At 53.1% G+C, this 20,036-nt stretch overlaps 11 protein-coding genes across 11 annotated transcripts; 8 read left to right on the top strand and 3 right to left on the bottom strand.

Annotated features, from left to right (window-relative positions):
• The first annotated feature begins 155 nt into the window (after positions 1-155).
• Positions 156-2,191, top strand: SEPMUDRAFT_150608 (uncharacterized protein). The gene has a single exon (XM_016906287.1). The coding sequence runs from the start codon at positions 246-248 to the stop codon at positions 1,599-1,601; it is 1,356 nt and encodes a 451-aa protein (XP_016758648.1). The 5' UTR covers positions 156-245; the 3' UTR covers positions 1,602-2,191.
• Positions 1,830-2,164, top strand: SEPMUDRAFT_119071 (uncharacterized protein; the record flags this gene model as incomplete). The annotated part of the gene is made up of 2 exons (XM_016901477.1): positions 1,830-1,851; positions 1,998-2,164. 2 exons carry the CDS (start codon positions 1,830-1,832, stop codon positions 2,162-2,164), a joined length of 189 nt encoding a protein of 62 aa, XP_016758649.1.
• A 239-nt stretch (positions 2,192-2,430) lies between the features above and the next one.
• On the top strand, positions 2,431-5,207 carry SEPMUDRAFT_150607 (chloride channel protein 3). Its single transcript, XM_016906286.1, has one exon. It carries the CDS (start codon positions 2,463-2,465, stop codon positions 5,148-5,150), a length of 2,688 nt encoding a protein of 895 aa, XP_016758647.1. The 5' UTR covers positions 2,431-2,462; the 3' UTR covers positions 5,151-5,207.
• Positions 5,208-5,909: 702 nt separating this feature from the next.
• Positions 5,910-8,354, top strand: SEPMUDRAFT_150606 (uncharacterized protein; the record flags this gene model as incomplete). The annotated part of the gene is made up of 1 exon (XM_016906285.1): positions 5,910-8,354. One exon carries the CDS (start codon positions 5,913-5,915, stop codon positions 7,863-7,865), a length of 1,953 nt encoding a protein of 650 aa, XP_016758646.1. The 3' UTR covers positions 7,866-8,354.
• Positions 8,355-8,819: 465 nt separating this feature from the next.
• On the top strand, positions 8,820-9,860 carry SEPMUDRAFT_165199 (uncharacterized protein; the record flags this gene model as incomplete). Its single annotated transcript, XM_016908157.1, has 1 exon — positions 8,820-9,860. One exon carries the CDS (start codon positions 8,820-8,822, stop codon positions 9,192-9,194), a length of 375 nt encoding a protein of 124 aa, XP_016758645.1. The 3' UTR covers positions 9,195-9,860.
• SEPMUDRAFT_89693 (uncharacterized protein) lies at positions 8,841-9,860 on the top strand. The gene has a single exon (XM_016910507.1). The coding sequence runs from the start codon at positions 9,469-9,471 to the stop codon at positions 9,778-9,780; it is 312 nt and encodes a 103-aa protein (XP_016758644.1). The 5' UTR covers positions 8,841-9,468; the 3' UTR covers positions 9,781-9,860.
• Positions 9,861-10,554: 694 nt separating this feature from the next.
• SEPMUDRAFT_150605 (Peptidase_M48-domain-containing protein) lies at positions 10,555-11,656 on the top strand. Its single transcript, XM_016906284.1, has one exon. It carries the CDS (start codon positions 10,564-10,566, stop codon positions 11,278-11,280), a length of 717 nt encoding a protein of 238 aa, XP_016758643.1. The 5' UTR covers positions 10,555-10,563; the 3' UTR covers positions 11,281-11,656.
• A 603-nt stretch (positions 11,657-12,259) lies between these two features.
• Positions 12,260-13,829, bottom strand: SEPMUDRAFT_89686 (uncharacterized protein; the record flags this gene model as incomplete). The annotated part of the gene is made up of 2 exons (XM_016910506.1): positions 12,260-13,361; positions 13,518-13,829. Coding segments are annotated over 2 exons (1,413 nt in total), but the record flags the coding sequence as incomplete, so codon positions are not given.
• On the bottom strand, positions 13,820-15,336 carry SEPMUDRAFT_150604 (electron transfer flavo protein, beta subunit). Its single transcript, XM_016906283.1, has 2 exons — positions 15,241-15,336; positions 13,820-15,165 (listed from the first exon to the last, which is right to left on the bottom strand). The coding sequence occupies exons 1-2, from the start codon at positions 15,292-15,294 to the stop codon at positions 14,452-14,454; spliced, it is 768 nt and encodes a 255-aa protein (XP_016758641.1). The 5' UTR covers positions 15,295-15,336; the 3' UTR covers positions 13,820-14,451.
• A 178-nt stretch (positions 15,337-15,514) lies between these two features.
• SEPMUDRAFT_150602 (RNP domain protein) lies at positions 15,515-17,294 on the bottom strand. Its single transcript, XM_016906282.1, has 4 exons — positions 17,239-17,294; positions 16,827-17,170; positions 16,197-16,758; positions 15,515-16,137 (listed from the first exon to the last, which is right to left on the bottom strand). Exons 2-4 carry the CDS (start codon positions 17,051-17,053, stop codon positions 15,802-15,804), a joined length of 1,125 nt encoding a protein of 374 aa, XP_016758640.1. The 5' UTR covers positions 17,054-17,170; positions 17,239-17,294; the 3' UTR covers positions 15,515-15,801.
• A 464-nt stretch (positions 17,295-17,758) lies between these two features.
• SEPMUDRAFT_134857 (sulfite reductase flavo protein alpha-component) lies at positions 17,759-20,030 on the top strand (the record flags this gene model as incomplete). The annotated part of the gene is made up of 2 exons (XM_016902665.1): positions 17,759-17,832; positions 17,978-20,030. 2 exons carry the CDS (start codon positions 17,759-17,761, stop codon positions 19,911-19,913), a joined length of 2,010 nt encoding a protein of 669 aa, XP_016758639.1. The 3' UTR covers positions 19,914-20,030.
• Positions 20,031-20,036: the final 6 nt, after the last annotated feature.

The following is a 20,036-nucleotide window of genomic DNA, read 5'->3' as shown; positions in this document are numbered from 1 at the left end:
ATAAGATGGATGTCTAGATGTCTTCCTGACTCTGTGATCTTCCTCCCTCTCTTCCCGCTCCTCCTTCATCAGCACCGCTTGACTGCGCCGTTGCTGGGCACTTACCTTCGTCCTCGCCCTCGCCCTTCTCATTCCACGCCGCTCGTTTCTCTCCGCCTTCCGCGCCGACTACAGAACCCCACGCCAACCATCACACACACCGCAGACTTTAAGGGAATCAGCGGAAGAGAGAAAGAGGGCACAGGATGGCCGACCTTGCAACAGAGCTGATCCGCACCGTGTCGCGCGCCTTCTACACCACAGAGCACATACTCATTATCGATGCGCTGATGCTACATTCGACCCTGCAAGACTCGGACTTGGCTCACGTCCTCGGCACCCAAGTCAAGCCGCTGCGTAAGACCTGCGGAAGACTGAGGGAAGATGGACTCATCAGCGTGCAGTCTCGTGCCGAACGCAGGACTGATGGCACGGGTGGCTATTATGGCGGCGCTCCACAGCAGGGCAAAGAGCGTTTGACCCATCGAGACTGGTATTATATCAACTACCACAGAGCCATCGACAGCATCAAATTTCGCATGTACAAGCTCAGCAAGCACATCGAGTCACAAGGTGCATCGACGACAGAGAAGAAGGATTTGAAATGTCTTACCAGGGGATGCGGGAGAGCTTACACTGAGTTAGAGGCCATGGACAGTCTTGACATGGCTACGGGCGACTTTCTCTGCGCCAAGTGCGGTGCGGCGCTGGAGCCTGTGGACGAGGAGGAGCGCGCAAACGAGAACGAGAGCATGAAACGGATGAATCAGCAGTTTGCGAAGCTGGTCGAGTTGATGCAGAAGATCGATGCTGCTGCTGTGCCGGAGAACGACTTTGAGACGGCCTTGAGCAAGCAGAAGCCCATCGAGAAGGCCGACTCACATCCTGGCACGAGGACGGAGATTGTTGACGTGCCCAATCGCAACCTCCAGAGTACAAAGGGTCTTGAAGTCAAACCCGAGAAGATCGCTGTCGAGCTCAAGGATGATGAGGACGTCAAGCGTGAAAGTGCCGCTGCCGATGCAAGGGCACGGAAAGAAAAGGAAGCCCGACAGAACGCTTTGCCCGAGTGGATATCCAAGTCTACCATCTCTGGAGATATCACTGCTGTCGGTGCCAAGGAAGAGCGGCAACGTCTTGAACGCGAGGCCCACACTGGTGTGCTCACACATGAAGAGGAAGAAGAGAAGAAGGCTGTCAAGGGTGATGATGATGTGATGGCTGCTTATTGGAAAGAGCTCGAACTCGCTCAGAAGAAGGAAGCCGAATTACAAAAGGAAGAAGATGAGGAGGATGACGACGAGGAGGATGAATTCGAGGATGTGGAGGGCATCGCGGGAACTCCAAACACTGCTAATGGTGCTGCCAACGGTCTTGCTGGAACCAGTACGAATGGCGCTAACACCCCCGCGAATCAAGAAAGCAGTAATGCTACGGATGATGAGCGCGAAACCAAACGTGCGAAAATGGCCCTTCCGAACGGCGACAAGACTCCTGCTCAGGATACTCCTGCTGCTAGTGATGCGGACGACGATGATGAGCTTGAATTCGAGAATGTATAGGATTCTCTTCCTACGATCACCTGACGAAGCGCAGAGACCTGGTCGATCACAAGAGCTCATCGAATAACAAGAGCTCTGCGAACGGCGACAGCGTGCCAAGGCCCAGGCCATATACGAATGCGCTAGACTTGACGTAGAATCAACCTTTATACACACACCGACAAGCGTATTGGGTGAAGCGGTCATTGATGACGATACCCCTCCAAGAAGGGCACGAAAATAATAGACATGGTCTTCGAACATCAGCCGGGTCAGCAAGCCATGACTAGCTCCTCGGACTGGGAATTCGACCCATAGCCCGTACTGCGTGGGACAGAAATCCCCCACACCACCCAAGGATAAGGAGCGCCCTTTTCCATTGCCTCGTTTTGTGGCACCATACTACGCGCTGCAAAGGCGGCGCAGGCCCCTCACGAGGAGCAGTCGGCCAGCAGCAGTACGATGAACGTATGAAAATGCGCGCTACGGGGGCCGAGTTCCTGGTCGAATTGGATCGTCTCGAAGCAGCAGCCGCTTCGGAAAAGGCTGACTTGGAATGTCTCCGAGCACTAGCATACCCGTAGATACATGATTTATGAGCATCGTCTCACAGTAGCATTCATTGTCAAATTCTCATGTCCTTTGTTCTGTCATCATGTGTCTGTCCGTCTACAGTACAGCGACATAGGAGGTACAGTACATACTATATTGACCGGGGCCGAAAGCTTGCAGGACCCTGGTCCCGTGAGGCTCAACTCGAAGCTTGTTTGGCTGCAACCTCCCGGCGACTTCATGCATACGTAGAGAGCTCTGTCGTACCTCCTGCATACAACCACCATCAGACCACCATGTGCACGCTCGCGACTCCATAATACCGACTCCATGTCCAGCTCGTCGTCGAGCCCATATGGCGACCCGATAGCCGAATCCAGTCGTCGCACATCCCCGGCCGATCATGACACCACCTCCGATGATGGCCGGGACTTTGGAAACGACGACCTCCTCGCTGCCGACCCATTGATCGAACAACAGCTGAACGGACAGGGCGGCGGCGGTGGTAGCGGCGGTGGTGGTGGTGATGGTGGAATATCCTTCAAACGAAAACTCAAAGCCACTGCCACCCCGTCGTCCTTTGCGAGTCGGTTGTGGAGTAGCAGTACAAGTATCACCGCGACCACCACATCTTCTCCATCAGACCACCACAACGCCCCGCCCACTGCAAACGGAAAAGATGCAGTAGACTGGTACCCCTTTGAATCCTCCGCGCCCCGCCGCGTCGGAATCTACGACAACTTGACCGCCATCGACTGGATCTACGAGTACAACAAAGAGCGAACTCGCCTCGCACGTCTCGTTGCCCACAACCCAGGCCTGATCGGTCAATTGCGTCTGCTGGCAGATGCTTCCCACATATGGATCATCCTTGTCTGCACAGGCGTTGTGGTCGGATGCATCGCCGCGGGGATCGATGTCGTGAGTGATTGGTTGGGTGATATGAAGACTGGAATGTGCTCAAACGTGGAACATGGAGGCGCTTTTTATCTGAACAAGGTGTTTTGCTGTTGGGGCATCGACAGTTATGATCAATGTCCGGATTGGAGGGCTTGGTCGCGGATGGTGGGCGTGGGGGAGAAGAATAAAGGGGGAGGGTACGTGGTAGAGTACATGGTCTTTGTGGTACTCAGCGTGGTGTTTGCGAGTGGTGCGAGCTTCTTGGTGAATCGGTATTCGGTTTATGCGAAACAGAGTGGGATCCCGGAGATCAAGACTGTTTTGGGCGGCTTTGTGATTCGGAAATTTTTGGGGGCTTGGACGTTGGCTGTCAAGAGCCTGGGGTTGTGTCTTGCTGTTGCCAGTGGGATGTGGTTGGGAAAAGAAGGTCCACTCGTGCACGTGGCGTGTTGTGTTGCGAATTTGTTCATGAAGCTTTTCCCGCCTATCAATCAGAATGAGGCAAGGAAGAGGGAGACTCTCTCTGCAGCTGCTGCGAGTGGAATCAGTGTGGCTTTTGGCGCACCCATTGGAGGGGTGCTGTTCAGTCTGGAGCAACTGAGTTATTACTTCCCTGACAAGACCATGTGGGCGAGTTTTGTCTGTGCCATGGTTGCGGCTGTGACACTGCAGGCTTTTGATCCCTTTCGCACTGGACAGTTGGTACTCTATCAGGTCACCTATCACAGTGGATGGCACGCTTTTGAGTTGCTGCCATTTGCTGTGATTGGAATCATTGGAGGACTTTATGGCGCGCTGTTCATCAAGCTGAATATGCGAGTTGCAGCTTGGAGGGCATCGAAGACCAATCCGTTCCTCAAGAAGCCGGTTGTGGAAGTGGTGGTTGTGGCACTTGTCACAGCACTGATCAGTTTTCCCATCACTTTCCTCCGAGCGCAATCAAGCGAACTGGTCGAACATCTGTTTGCTGAGTGCAGAGATATCAAGGATGACTATCTCGGCTTGTGCAAGTCTGGCGTGGCCAACACAGGCAACATCTTCATCCTCCTCACCTCGGCACTCATAGGCTTCCTCCTCGCAACCATGACTTTTGGACTTCAGATCCCAGCCGGAATCCTCCTCCCATCAATGGGCGTTGGAGCTCTCTATGGCCGCGTCATCGGACTGATAGTCGAAGTCTGGCAGGGCGAACATCCCAACTTCATTGCATTTGCGTCCTGCGAACCCGATATCCCCTGCGTCACGCCTGGGACTTACGCGGTCGTAGGAGCAGCTTCGGCTTTAGCTGGCGCGACGAGAATGACAGTCTCTATCGTAGTCATCATGTTCGAACTCACAGGCGCTCTGACTTATGTCTTGCCCATCATGATCGCGGTCATGCTATCGAAGTGGGTTGCGGATGCTTTTGGGAAGAAGGGGATCTACGAATCTTGGATTCACTTTCAAGGCTATCCTTTCTTGGATAACAAGGATGACACGCCCGTTCCAGATGTCCCTGTCGCACAAATCATGACAAGATTCGATGATCTGGTCTGCATACCAGCCACCGGTCATACCATCGAAACCTTGCAAGAGCTGTTACAGGAACACCGATTTCGCGGGTTTCCAGTCGTGTCAGATGCTCGAGAAGATGACGCTATCCTTCTTGGATACATCTCGCGCGCTGAACTTCACTTCGCCCTTGAATCCGCCACTTCTCAAACCTCTCGAAATCTCCCCGACAGTACGGAATGTTTCTTCACGCACCAGCCACTCGCCGACCCGACCATCACTCTGGACTTGAGACCTTGGATGGATCAGACGCCTATTACGTTGCGGAGCAATTCGAGCTTGCAGCTTACTAATGAGATGTTTCAGAAGTTGGGATTGAGGTATATCATTTTTGTGGACCGGGGGTCGTTGAAAGGGTTGTTGACGAAGAAGGATTTGTATCATGTGTTGAATGCTGGCGATGCTAGTAAGATTGGCAGTGGGGCTGGAGCGTTGAGAGAGGATGTTGATGATAATGATGATGAGAGGCAGGATGAGGCTGGCTTATTGGGATATGATAGGGGGCATAGTCGAGAGAGCAGTTGGAATGACGGTGGAGATATGAGGCCGCCCAGGGAGAATGGGTAGTCCGGGAGTGATGATTCGATGAGGGGTTCTATATAGCATTTCTATCAAGAATATCACGACCAAGTGTGGTTCAGCGCGATTACCAACTGCCCAGGCTCGCAAGATATGAATCTCAAGTACCATTCCAAGTTGTAGTCGCACTACATCTATCGTCCTGACGGCCTTCTCTAGACCGATGGCGAATGTTCCAATGAACACAGAGCTTTCCACAGTCCCAAAGTTCCATCTGTCCTCACATAGCAACATACGAGAGAAGTATAGGTTGTGCATGCAGCAGCGCTGTCAATGGTACTTGATCCTGAGAAGGCAGTCATAATACCGATGATTTCTCCTCGCTTTGCGAGCGCGGCAAACTGCTACGTGCTCCGGGGGCGTCTCCTTCTCGCCTGTGGAGATATTCAACTCGGAGGGCCTAGTATCTTTCTGAGTTATGTTATACGAATTTGCGTTTTTTTTGGAATCTATCTTCAACGGCCGAATGGCAATGGAGTTCACTTGATGACTGTCTGATAAGTATGAGTTGTTCTGGTTACATTATCTGTGACATTTCTATTACTCTGGTACGGTGGACGAGACGTTGTACCGCTACACTCGTGCGTCGATGTTAGTTCAAATGAGGGGACATGAGGTTGAAGGAGGCAGAGTGGGGCCATATCTCGAATTCAAATGCCAAGACGAACCCTTCCACGTCGTCTTAGAACTTACAACTAAAACCGAGAATCGTTTCGATCCACCAATGACAGCGACATCCTCAGCCTCGAAATGTCCCTCTCCTCCCTCGCCTCTCTCCTAAAGCAAACGCACATTCGGGACGATGACGAGGTCCTACGAGCTGCGAACGCGGCGCTAAAATTGTCCAAGAACGACATCGAGGCGCAACATGTGAAAGTGGTGGCTCTGCTGAAATTGGACCGCTACGACGATGCTATCGCAGCACTGAACGCAGGTGGCGAGCAGCTGAAGGGAAGAGCGACTCTGGAGTATGCCTATGCACTATACAAGTCAGGCAATCCCGCGGCAGCAGCTGAACTCGCAGCAAAGACACCGTCCCGCGGACACGCGCATGTCGAGGCCCAGGCGCGGTATCGCAAAGAGGACTTCGCACGAGCAGCGGAACTATATCGGCAATTATCTTCAGACGTCGGAGAGGATGCTGAAGCAGATCTGCGCATCAACAGTGGGGCAGTAAATGCACAACTGGAATGGTCTGGGAGGGGAGATCTGGTCGAGCAGAAGAAGCCTGCGCGGGAAGATCTAGAAGCATTTGAGACTGCGTATAATGCAGCATGTGGGAGTATTGCGCGAGGAGAGCTGGGACAGGGCGAAGTGCTGCTCAAGAGAGCTGCCGATCTGTGCTCGAGCCTGGAGGATTTAAGTGAGGAGGAGCGGCAAGCTGAATTGATACCCATCAGAGTGCAGCAAGTGTACGTTCTGGCTCGGTTAGGAAGGGAGAAGGAGGCAGAAGAGCTGGCCCGGAATCTGGACACCCAGTCGATAAGTGATGCTGTAACGCGGCATATTGCTCACGTGAACAGCACTGCAACGACCACGACACAAAATCCGTACTTGGTCCAACGGCTGGTGACCAAAGATCTCGAATCGTTCAAGCCAAACTACTCATTTGAATATCAATCGTCAGTGCTGCGGAGGAATGTGTATGCGACGGACTTGCAGGCATTAAAGTATGCCGGTACTGCTAAATCAACAGCGGAGACGTTGAAGCAACACGCTTCTCCAAGCACAGATGCGTTCTACAACTCCCTCTCAGTCGTAAATGCTGCAGCGCACGCTAAAGGGCAGACTGGAAAGGAGGCATTAAAGCACATTCTGCCTGTTTTAGAGACAAGGCCGAGCGACCTTGGACTGCTCCTCACACTCACACAACTTTATGTGTCAGTTGGCAATCCTGCCGCTGCAATTTCTCTTATAGAGAGCTTTTCTAAGAAGCTCGAAGACAATGAAAAGGCGAACGACGCACGGTTTGCACCCGGACTTGTGGCGACGAAAGTGAGCCTGTACCTCAGCCAAGGACGAAAGTCCAGCGCTCGAGGCGCGCTGGCAGAAGCCGCATTGCACTACCAGCAGAGAGCCAAGCAAGGAGACACGGAGCGACCGCCCGGCTTCACTAATCTCTACAAAGCCGCAGGCAAAGCCTCGCTCGAGACTGATAATCCCGAGAACTTGAACCTGGCAAAGCAGATCTTCGAAGAGCTCCGCAGCACTGACCCCAACGATCGCTACGCCGCAGCGGGTCTCTTAGCGGCCTCACCCGAAACAGCCTCACAACAAGATCTAGACTCCCTCACACCCATATCTCGCCTCATCGCCAACATTGACGTCGACGCTCTTGAAAATTCAGGAGTAGCTCAACCTCCCTCATCTTCAGTACCAAAGTCATTGAAACGACCCGCGGAGGACACGAAACCCAAGAAAGCCAAGAAAGCTCGCAAGTCCCGTCTACCCAAAAACTACGACCCCAACAAGAAACCTGATCCTGAGAGATGGCTTCCTTTGCGCGATCGAAGTACGTATCGGCCCAAGGGGAAGAAAGCGAAGGCCAGACAGGCGCTCTTCTCGCAGGGTGCTGTTGCCAGCGAAACTGAGAGTAGCAGACCTGCGACGCCGGGAGGAGAGGTCGTGCAGGGAAAGCAGAAGCAGGGTGGTGGCGGAGGCGGCGCCAACAAAAAGAAAAAGGGCAAGGGTGCGAAGTGGTAGGCAGCCTTACGGTCCCAACTGGAGAAGTGTGCAATGAAGAAGACGTGTATACAGCTTCATGTGCACATTGCACTGTATCATACTATGGTCTTACCACCGAGAAGTGATAGTCAAAACTCACTCTGGAAACTTGAACTAATTTTACGCACGGCGAATTGGATCGCGCGGTGGTACCACCGATATCGACGACGGAACAAAGGAGTGAGAGGCAGGACGTGCAAATGGTCTTTGCATTCGCCTTCGTCTTCCTCTTCACATCGCATCCTTCGATTAAGCGTGTCAATTCCACTCTGTCCTGGTTATTGTACGTGACATTGCCGGATACTTACCACTACCGTTGGCACCGAGCAACACTGTGAGAAGGATCCGGCTTCTGAGCCTTTGGGCATCAATATGTTGTAGCATAGCTTCCTCCCTTTGCCGCACCACATGGCCTGTCAGTGCGACGCAATGTCAGCCATGATAATGAAGAGTGCAAATACGATTGCCCACAAGCCGAAGAACTTGCCGTCCCGAACGTCCACTTCCGCCTATGTTCGAGATGAATATGGGTACTGCAGGATTGTGTCTGCAAGTCGCGCGCCAGTGTCAATGGTTCGCTGCAGAGGTAGCAGATAGAGCTGTATAGCGTTCTCGACTCGACTGGCCCTCCCGCCTTTGATGATGCCGACCTGTCGTATTTTGTAGCCATGATCTGGAGACGACTAGAATTCGACGGCCGCAAAGCAGTTCGTGTAGCCTTTACTTGAGCTTGGGCAAAAGCCAGCTACGTTGTCTCTGAGTCGTCGGCTATCTTATTCAGTCTGTCTCGGTAGAACTATGTTCCATGAATCACGTGAAGCATGCCCGACACTCCGCATCTCTTCTCTATACGACAGAGACAGACCATCTGCTGTATACCTAGGTAGGAAAGAAATACCTTGCGAGACAGATCGGATTCCTCCTCTCTTCATCATGTCAGCCCCCGTGCACTCCCAAGCCCGCTCGCTCTATCGCCGCCTCCTACGAGAGCTGCCCGCACGAACTCCATCCATCCTCGCCAATCCATCCCCACTGCAAAAGCACATCCGAGCCGACTTCGCCAACCACTCCCAGACCGACTCACCATCATTGCAACATCAAGCGCAGAAGCCGGTCGAGAAGCGCGTCGAGGAGGCTGAGCAGTATGTGCAGTATTTGGCTGCTCAACGCATGTACACGACTCTGGTGGAACGCTATAACCCTGGCATGAATATGTCTGAGGAGGAACGTGTGAGGTTGACGGCTCGGAGAGTGGGTATGGATTTGCCGGATGATATGTGGCGGAATCCGAATGGTGGCAAGGCTTGAATGGAATCTTGAATCTTGAACCTTGAACCTACGCGCTTTTTTTGGTCGGCATCCAAGAGCAACGTGCTCCGCGAAGCGGATACGGTGCTTGGTGCTTGCAACATTGGAAGAAAAGGGTAACAACTCTGCTCAGACACTCCGGGACACGAGACTACTGCAAAAGATCCTGCGCCATGGCTATTACGAAGTTCACCATGATCGTGCAGCTGCATCAACCACGTAGCCTCCTGGACCTGCCAGCTGAAATCCAAAGCATCATGCTTGGCTAGGTGGTATGCACCGTAAGAGAGAGGCCGGCGTCTGGTACTATGGTCCAACCGTGAGGCCGCTCACTCGGCCAGCTCGACTTATAGCGCCGAAGCAGCTAGAGCTAGATCAGGCATACTGTACCAACACCGAATCAGAGGAATCAGATCTAGCCGCCATGTTTCTACGACATACCTTGGGAGTGCAAATACTATCCCGGCAGATTCGAAACTTCAAGATGGCTCATTATGTACTCTGTTCCAGCCAGTTTCTCAGGCAGCACGGGAAGCGGAACACCCTTCAGTACTCACAACTCTGTACCTCAGCTATCGCTTGGTGAAGTGGCTTGGTTCCATTACTTGAAGATAGCTATGAGCGATCTCTATGAGACTACCAGGTGTAATGGAAACTAGTACCCAGAGTGGCGAGATATCTCGCTGTCCGATGCGAATGAAGTTCCGCTTCCCGTGTTACCCAAGAGCCACCAGGCAGTGTAGAAAAAGCTTATCTAGGTAGACAAAGTTTGGCGCAGTGACTGTTGCGGCTTGCTTAGTCGGACAGATGTGGAAGTAAGCAGCCGTGTATGAGTGTGTGCAGGTACATAGCCGTGTCGTCCTCCTAAGCGGTACGTAAGGCCTTGGGCCATGGATAGCTCCAGGTCAGCTTTACTGCTGTCATTCTGTATAACTCAATAATGGCGACACGGAGGATACTGTCGACTCTACCACGCTTCACATCCAGCTTCTCTCGGCCAACGGCACGAATACGATGGCACGACATCTATCGCAACGCTCAGCGCAACTCCTTCGGCAACGCAGCAGCCAACAGCACCCGCCCTAAGCCCAGCAATACACATTGGCAATATGCCTGGCAATACGGCCAAAAGCGTAGCTATGGTCGCCGACCCTTGTTCAACCAAGGCCAGTTCCAAACCGCCTCCATCCTCTTCAAGCGATGGGCCGCGCAGCCCACCTTCTACTACCAAGTCGCCGCCATCTCCGGCGGCGTCGCAGTCGTGTACATCTACAATCTAGAAACGGTCGCCGTATCGGGCCGGAAACGCTTCAATGTCATATCCCCCGAACGAGAAAAACAGATGGGTCAGGAGGAATACCAGAAAGTCATGCAGCAATTTGGAAACCAGCTCATGTCGAGTGGGAGTAAAGAACACCGCATGGTCGAACGTGTTTTGCAGAGACTCTTGCCGCATAGCGGACTTGACGGAGAAAATTGGACAGTACAAGTCATCGACGACCCCATGAAAAACGCCTTTGTCATTCCCGGCGGCAAAGTCTTCGTGTTCCGAGGCATCCTCGATGTTTGTCAAGGTGAGGACGGGTTGGCTGCGGTGTTGGGACATGAAATCGCACACAACGTTGCACATCACGCTGCGGAGCGAGCTTCGCAAAGCTGGTGGTTGATGGTGCTTCCTCTGGTGGGAATGTTCTTCGGCATCGATCCTGGCGCTTTGGGTTCGTTGTCGCAGCTTGCTTTCCAACTTCCCGGAAGTCGAGCACAGGAGCTAGAGGCTGATTATATTGGTTTGTTAATGATGGCTGAAGCTTGCTATGAGCCCCAGGCTGCCATGGGTCTGTGGGCGAGAATGGAGGAAGAAGAGAAAAAGGCAGGTGGTGGTGGTGGTGGAGGAGCAGGACAACAATTGCAATTCATGAGTACGCATCCGAGTAACCATAACCGGTTAGAGAAGATTCGGGAATGGCTACCCAAAGCCGAGGACAAGAGAGTTGATGGCGGGTGTGAGAATGTCAGAGGTTATGTGGGTGGATTCTCGCAGGCGGCAGATCTGGAGAAATTTGGCATGAGCACGACTTGGAAGTGAAGCAGGACACCGGAAAATTTAGCCAAAGAAGGAGTTCATCATCCCTGCCCAGCTCGAATGCTGCTGCTATACAAACACGAAGTGCTCAGCACTCTTTGCTCTCTGCTCTGGCTGACTAGACCCATCTATCCATCTTTCCCGCCGCTCGCCATTTCTTGCTCGCGAAATCGTCTGTTCGAAGAGGACTGAAGAACAGTTCTCAGCAGCAGCAGCAGTAGTAGCAGTCCGCGCACACCACAAGATAAATTTAGTAGCGTTGGAAAACAGCGCAGCGCATCCAGCTGGGAAGAGGGCATCCAGCTAGGTAGGAAACAGAGAGACAGGTACCTATCTATACATGTAACACTAGAAGGAATTGTACCCTAGGTAGGTAGGTAAATAAACCGCTTGCATACGCTACGACCTCGTACAGTAGCTACCTACTAACTATCGCACCCAACTTCTCCATCATTGTTGAACTAGGCGAGTCGAGTCGAGTCGAGAGCGATACTAGTAGGCTCCGCTACGGATATGGCGGTCTGCTTTTCGCGTAGCTAATAAGAAGGAAAATAAAAAGACAACGCCATTGCTCGAGTGATGAGGGGACTTTTGCTGTCGTGGTCCTCCTCTCGCCGAAGCGGCCCCAGCCCCCAGCCCTTGTTTGTCCAAGCAAAAAGATTCTTCGTGAGTTTTGTGAAATTAGGAGGAGTAGGTGGTAGAGACTGGATCTCACCACTGTTCATGAGTTCCAACTTACCTACCTACGCGTCAGACATGACAGAGTCTTCTTCTTCTTCTTCTTCTCCTCCACCACTGCCGCCACCATCTTCCATGTCAGGGCTATCCGTCGCGCTTGCAAGACTACCTCCTTGTCCAGCAGCACCAGCAGCTTCCTTCCGCAGCGCAATCTCCGCCTCGAGCCGAGCAATCGAAGTCTCAGTGCGCCATCCAGCACGATCTTGTCGCGCATGAGTGTACAGCACAGGCAACATTTCCTGGTCCACAGCAGCAAAATCCATTTCTGCCTCGAATCCAAACGAAGTGAGCGCCTCTGCCAAGCTCATTCGTATCAGGTTCGCCTGGTAGTTCGGTGCAGCTTTCTGGTCGTCCTCCTCCTGCTGATGCTGGGCATTGATTTCTGGAACTTCTTTACGACAGATGGGGCAGTTGTTGTATTGCTTCAGCCAGGTGACGATGCAGGCTTCGTGGAAATTGGCATGGCCGCAAGGAAGTTGCACGAGGATTGAATTGGTCTCGAAAGGTTCGCAATCGACACAGCATGTCTCGTCGTCGCTCGCGAGTGTAAGCTTGCTGCGTGGGATACGAGGAAGAGCAGCGATGGTTTCATCGGATGCAGGTCGGAGTATGGGATTGGCATTTGGATCCTGCGCCTCGGTCCAGTGCTCGAAATGGCCACCGTCATTTCCTTCGTAGTAATTTTCATCGTCGTCGTTGTAGTCTTCGTCGTCGAGCATGTCGTCAAAGGCCATTCCCCACTGTCGCTCATCGAACTGCACGAAGCGATGGCCGCCTCCCATCTTTGCTCGAAGCACAGCCTTGCGCACAGAGAGCCTGCTGTGATACTCGATGACTTCGCCAATGTCGACGAATGAAGTTTCCATGAGGCTCTGCTGAAGTGCCTGTTGCTCCTTCAGTAACGCAGGTCCAATACACACGGGGCAGATGGGTTTCTGTAGGGCAGAGGAGACAAGCCCAATTGTCTGCTCATACAACAACATCTCCGGCACATAATCCTTGACCATGTCGCTCAGGCAACCAATGTCATCAAGAAACCCGTTCTTGCAGGTGGCAATGCATCGTCGACGGCCGTGGATGAATCTTCGGACGTAATCGCCACCCGGATTGAGCGTCAAGACAAAGTCCTCTCCTGTTGCGATGGCCGATATGCTGGTGACGTCTTTGCAAGGGCCTTTACATTCGTGAGCTGCCTCGCACTCGTTTCCAAAGATGTGATAGTTGTGATCACCATGGAGTGGTCCGACTTTGTGGTTGAAGGTAAGTGGTGCAACTCCTACTTCGGTGATTTTCCCACTGTCGCTGGCCTTGATGACGCTCGTGACAACATACATGGTATGCACAAACTCGACGGGTTCGTCGTCGTGACCGTCATCGTTCGTGCTGCCGATCTGGGTGCTGGCGCTTGCATCATCATCTGGATTATTCACCCAGCCTTGGGAATTTGTTTGTTGTGGTGGTCCTGCGTGCTGGGCTGTGCCTTGCGTATGGTCAGTCGTCACAAAGTGGTTTCTTGCTTCTGCACCCTCGTCTACATCCTCTTCCTCGCCCTCGCCCTCGCCATCCGCATCGTCCTCTTCCTCGCCCTCGCCATCACCATCTGCATCTTCCTCTTCTTCCTCTTCTTCCTCTTCTTCCTCTTCCCCTCCTTCTTCTTCATCATCATCATAATCATCACCGCCATCGTCGTCATCATCCTCACCCCCGCCCCAATCGCCGTCAGGTCCAAAATTCTGCACGAAGAGTAGGGCGCCCACAACCACGCCCTCCAACGCAGCATTCTGGACGTCTGTGAATCCCTCAATATCAGCCATGTTGATTTCTGGCTGCCTTCGCGTCCGTCGATATTCCGTCGGCGGAGTGCGTTCTGCTCCGCGGCGGAAGCGTAGTCGAAGTTACTGTCGAGAGATGCGATTAATTGTTGCGAGCGGTGTATGCGCCCAAGCCGGTGCAATGAAGAAGAAGAAGAAGAACGGGATCCGGTTGTGACAAGCTGGCTTTGGCTTTGGCTTTGGACGTTAGGTTGGTAGCTTCGGAGCAAGATGGGTGCTGGTACGGGATTGCGGCTTGAGCAAGCTGCGTGATTGCGCCGCGGTCGCTGAATATGTAGTTGCTAGGAGGGTTCCTAGATTTGGCAGAAGTGAAGAGAAGTCAGTGCTTCACAAGTGGCACGGCACTTGTGCATAGACGGTTGCCGGTGAATGTCGAACTCTACTACCCGTGGTAGCGGATAGTGGTGCTATTGGTGGTCAGGAAGAAGATGCAAAAAGCGTTCGTGTATTGTGAAGTGGCGAAGGCAAGCGACCGTCACTCTGCGCGACTTTGGCAGATTAGCTACCGATCAGATGAGGCAGCGAACTCACCTCAGGCTTCCTTTGCAGCACAGGTAACCTACGACACCTATGTACAGAACCCTCATTCACTCGTCTCCTCCTTTTACAGCGCGCCCAGTTCCTTGAGCTTCGCGATCATACCATCGACATCCTCCACTTTGCCACCGCCCTGTCGCGCGGGCGGCTCAGCGACCTTGATAGTCTTCAACCTCTTCCCTCCATCCTCCATTCCATAATCCTTGAGCGTCTTCTTCTCCAAAGGCTTCTTCTTCGCCTTCATAATATTGGGCAGACTGGCATACCGAGGCTCATTCAACCTCAAATCCGTCGTGATAATCATCGGGAGCTTAGCCTTCAGCGTCTCCACACCACCGTCAACCTCCCTCGTCACCTGCACACTGCCATCCTCGGCAATGTCGACCTTGCTAGCCTGCGTAGCTTGAGGCCAATTCAAGAGTCCTGCCAGCATCTGCCCAGTCTGATTCGCATCGTCGTCGATAGATTGTTTCCCCAAAATCACCAGATTTCTCTTCTCGTCTTCCACAACCTTCTTCAACAACTTCGCGACCCCGAGCGGTTCCAGTTCAATTTTATCCTCTTGCACAAGCAAGCCTCGGTCGGCACCCATAGCCATCGCAGTACGTAGGATATCCTGAGACTTCGCAGGTCCGGCTGAAAAGGCAAGAATGTCTTCGACCGGCTTCTTCGCTTCGCGCATGCGGACAGCTTCCTCGATGGATAGTTCGTCGAAGGGATTCATCGAATGCTTGACGTTTGTTTCTACGCCCGTTTGCGCTTTGTTGACGCGTGGTTTGACCTATGCGGTAAACACCCATCAGCGGTTGTTTGTGAGTTGTGCCATGCATCATCCCCACTGCTAGGAATCTCATACAGCATAGTCAATGACCCGCTTCACAGGTACCAATATCCGCAGTTTCGTCGCCATCGTGTCTGTCTGAACACCGTGCAGAATGTGTTCTCGAGGTTTGGGGCAAGCAGACGTCAGTAGTCAATGCGATCTCGGCACCACACTAAAACAATGTGGGGAGCAAAGAGCCGAGGGCTATCATGAATTCATGGGCGAATCTACTTCTTCATGTGAAACAGTAGCAAACGTGAGAATTCTAGCGAGCTACGCATCACAAGGTCACCAACAAAGAGAAGATGCATGGTTGAGGCAGTCCAGGTTGCCCCAGCTTATTCGTATCTAAAACTACATCGAAGTACAATTTCAGAAGGGCATAAACTCCATAGGCATCCGATGTCATATCGATGTCAATATTGAGCGTAATCCATCTTACTACCTGTCATTCGTCCCGGACGCAGCTGAATGTGCGCGCGCAGAATCTGTGCAGCGAATGTCCATACCAGATAGCCAAAATGCTGCATAGACGACGCAGAGAAGTTTAGTGTAACGGAGCGGAATGCAGGCTCGATCATATTTCTCTGGCCCTTATGCGGTGGCAGTGTTGACGTTGGCGGATCCCTCAGCGGTGGAGGGCTCTGCGTCCACACCAGTCTCTCCGATAGGCGCGTTCGGATCCTCATCCTCCTTGCCTGGGCTATCAATCGCGACCTTAACGGCGATTTCGCGACCCTCAATCTCCTTGCCGTTCATGTCGTCGCAGGCCTTCTGCTGAAGCTCGGTGCTAGCAAGCGTCACAAAACCAAAGCCACGACCCTTGCGAGGCTCGTTGCGTGCCTGGAGCTTGCGGACCATGAACTTGGGGATCGGTCGGAGGGCAATTTTCGCGGAAGTTGGCTGATAGTCGGCGAAGATTTCGAGTAGCTTCTGAACAGTCAGTATGAGGAAGGAACAATCAGCAAAATGTCGGAAATGGAACATACCTTCTCCTCGCGCAGGTCGTATGGCAGGTTAGCGACCATGATTTTCGTCTTGCTTGGGACGCCATCCTCTGGTGGTCCGCGCTGCTTGCGTGGCTCGCGTGGTGCGCGAGGCTTGCCCTGCTTGCCATCAATAGTGATGGTGCCTTCCTCGCCTTCTTGTCCAGTCAGAGCCTCGTTAGTGGTCTGCGTGAGTGGGTTGACGGCGGCTGGCACGTTGGTAGGACCATCGGTGGCGGACTCGGTGGTCTCGCCGTTGGTCTCGCCCTTGCGGCCTCCACGGGCGGCACGACCACCACGTCCACGTCCGCGACCACGTCCTCGAGTGGAGGAGCGGCGGCGCTGTTGGCCCTCGCCGGCCTCTCCATTCTCTCCAGTTGTAGCTGTCTTCTCGGCGGCTGGCTCTGGCTTGCGGGCAAGCTGAACAGAGACCTTGCGATCGAGGATGGTCTTTCCGTTGAGGTCGTTGATGGCACGCTCGGCCTCAGTAGGAGTGGACACGTCAACAAAGGCGTATCCGACTGGGCGAGTAGTGCGGGGGTTGGTGGGAATCGAAGTGGTCTCGCTGCATAGCCATATGTTAGCAGGCAACTTCCTAAAAAAGCAGAATACGATATGGCAAGTGCAACGTACACAAGGTAGTCCTGGAAGAACTCCTTCAACTCTCCCTCGGTGGTCGCGTATGCGAGGTTTCCGATGTACAGTCTTCTGCCCTCAGCGGCGCTAGCAATGACAGCCTCATTCTGAGATGCGTTAATGGGCTTGTCGCCGCCAGCTCCGACACTGGCGCCTTCCGCAGTGCCGGTAGGCTCGTTAAGGGTGGTGTTTGCCATTTGGGCGGTTGCAGCTTCAACAGACATTTTGTTTGATGGTTGACGACACGAATCGAACTGAGTGTGTGTGTGGGATTGGCTGAGGTCGTGTAGTGGTTAAGGAAACGAAGTGCCTTGGTCCGCTGGTGGAAACAGATTGTCAAGCTGTGATGAGTTAGTGTTGGAGCACCTCATCGCGTCCATGCCTTGAGCAGCACGCCGCCGCAACTTACGGAGAGTTGTTTTGGCTAGCTTCGTGGCCTGTTGGTGATTTGGAGGGTGTTTTTGGGGGGTTGATTGTGTTGTGATTGACGATGAAGAAGGAGAACTGAAGTGCGAAAGGAGATGGATCCAAATTCTAGAAGGCAGGCGCCAAGCTTTCGGACCCCTAGCTTCTTCCCTCGCCAGTTTGCACGGAGACGGCAAGATGAACCGACGGGAGCCAATCGAATGAGAGGCTACTCAGGCTAGCATCTGATACCAGACGCGAGTGTCGCGTGAATTTTGGTGAATTTTGCTATCGCAGCGAACTACTGGACTAGTACATTCTACAGTATAGGAAGCCTCCACTGCCGCCACCCATCCGTTGTTATTATTATTATTATTATATGCGCGTCAATGAGTGCCACTCCAGCAGCGCTTAGGTGTGCGATATAGCGGTATACACGTGCCGCCCCGCTCCCCGTTCGCTCTGCTCTCCCGTGAGTCTGCTGCGCCTGTGTCGCCACTGAAAGAATAAGGTGTTTGCCATCGATGGAAAGCGTCAGCTACGCGGAGGAGGTGGCGGAAGCGGGTGTCGCCGAGAGCAAGCAGGTTCATCATGAACGGTATGGCAGCCCCTGAGACTTGCCACCATGCACATATTATTACAATATGTCTCGTCCCCCTCCCTTACGCACTGCAGGGGCAGCAACCATGCTCGCGCTGCCCATCGCACATGTAGGATGCACACCAGTCTGATCGGGCATGCAGGCTTCCTAATCGAACCGCTTTGATTCTGTATGGGTCAGAGACGGGCAACGCTCAAGATGTTGCAGAAGAGATTGGTCGCACGACGGAGCGATTGCGCTTCGACACCACCATCTTGGACCTTGACTCCGTACAGCTACGGGACCTGGTCAAGCCGACGGTTGTGATCTTTGCCATCTCCACCACAGGCCAAGGTGAGATGCCGCAGAATGCACGCGGCTTTTGGAAGAAACTGCTCAGTAGTGCCCTGAAGCCGGGTATCCTTCGCAAGCTGCGTTTCTCGTCCTTTGGTCTGGGAGATAGCTCCTATGCTCAGTATAATGTGTCACATAGATTGGTGTGTGGACGCTTGTCTCAGCTCGGCGCGCAAAGCTTTTGTGAGAGAGGCGAGGGCAATGAGCAGCACCCTGAAGGACATAATGCTGGTTTCCGAGAGTGGATTCTGTTGCTCGAGCAGAAACTACGTGACGTCTTTCCTCTGCCTGAGAATGTAGAAGCAATCGCAGAGGACGTCTTTATCGAGCCCAAATGGAAGCTCGTCAGGGACACTGCTGGCTCTGGTCTACACTCGAGCGACCAGTGCAAAGATCAGCTCACGCACAGCGCGAAAGAGGCAGTGCCTTCGTCTGCTCTTCTACCAATACGCGATGCCTACACGGCCACCATTGATTCCAACAATCGAATCACTGCGGAAGACCACTTCCAGGATGTTAGGCTCTTAGACCTGCGGGTCCAGGAACATTTGCCATACGGTCCCGGTGCTGTTGCAGTTGTTCATCCGAAAAACTTTCCGGAAGATGTGCAAGCCTTCGTGGAGCTCATGCGCTGGCATGATATTGCAGATGTGCCATTATCGCTCATCACGAATCAAGACCTTGCAGCCAAGCAACTCACCACACCATCTCCCTTGCGTCATCTCGATCTTACCAAAGTGAAGCTGACCTTGCGATGGTTGTTGGAGAATGTCCTCGACATCATGTCCATCCCTCGACGATCATTCTTCGCACGGTTGGTATACTTTGCTGGTGACAGCACTGAGGATGAGGCGTATCAAAAAGAACGACTGTTAGAATTAGCCAATCCAGAATTGATCGATGAGCTTTGGGACTATACCACACGCCCCAAAAGGACCATACTGGAAGCCATGACAGACTTTACACTCATCAAAATACCTTGGCAACATGCTTTGACTGCACTTCCAATCATGCGAGGACGACAATTCAGCATTGCTAGCGGTGGCGCTCAGAAGGTTGACGATTGTGGAAGAACGCGAGTGCAACTTCTGATAGCCATCGTCGAACCGCCCAGCCCCATCATCAAGTACCGCAAACGGTACGGCGTATGCACACGGTACATCGCGACACTGCAGCAGAAGCAAAGCATCAGTGTCTGCATCCAGCCAGGATACCTCGACGTCCACCCTACGGAGCTCGACGTCCCCGCAGTAATGATCGGGCCGGGCACAGGACTAGCACCGATGCGATCCATGATTCACGAAAGAGCCCTCTGGGCAGAAAACGCCCACCGGCCCACTTCCACATCTCTCCAAGGCGACATTCTCTTCTTCGGTTGCCGCGCCGAACACAGCGACTACTTCTTCCACGAAGAATGGAACTCCTTCGCACACGCCAACAGTCTCACAGTCCACACCGCCTTCTCCCGCGACCCAAAGCACCACCCCAAAGCATATGTCCAAGACCAGATTCGAGCCCATGGCGCACACGTCTACGAGGCTCTCGTGCAGCGCAACGGCAAAGTCTACGTCTGCGGTTCCTCAGGTAATATGCCCAAAGGTGTACGCCAAGCACTCGTGGAAGTTCTTGCCACATATAGCGGCGGCGGAGGTTCGTCGCTGTCGACTGCAGAGGCAGAGGAAGAGGCAGAACGTTATTTGCAAGGAATGGAGAAGAACGGGAGATATAAGCAGGAGACTTGGTAATGGAAATACAGGTACCTTTAGACTCTTGTGTCGTCGACGTCGGTGTTGATGGGCTTGGCAACTGTAAATACCGTTTTTCTTTTTCTGCATGTCAAGCATCGATACCTTATGAGAGAGACATGA

This window comes from Sphaerulina musiva, assembly GCF_000320565.1.
Source record: "Sphaerulina musiva SO2202 unplaced genomic scaffold SEPMUscaffold_8, whole genome shotgun sequence".
Taxonomy (NCBI): domain Eukaryota; kingdom Fungi; phylum Ascomycota; class Dothideomycetes; order Mycosphaerellales; family Mycosphaerellaceae; genus Sphaerulina; species Sphaerulina musiva.
Note: the sequence above shows the minus strand (reverse complement) of the source record. Positions and strands in the feature narration are given on the sequence as shown.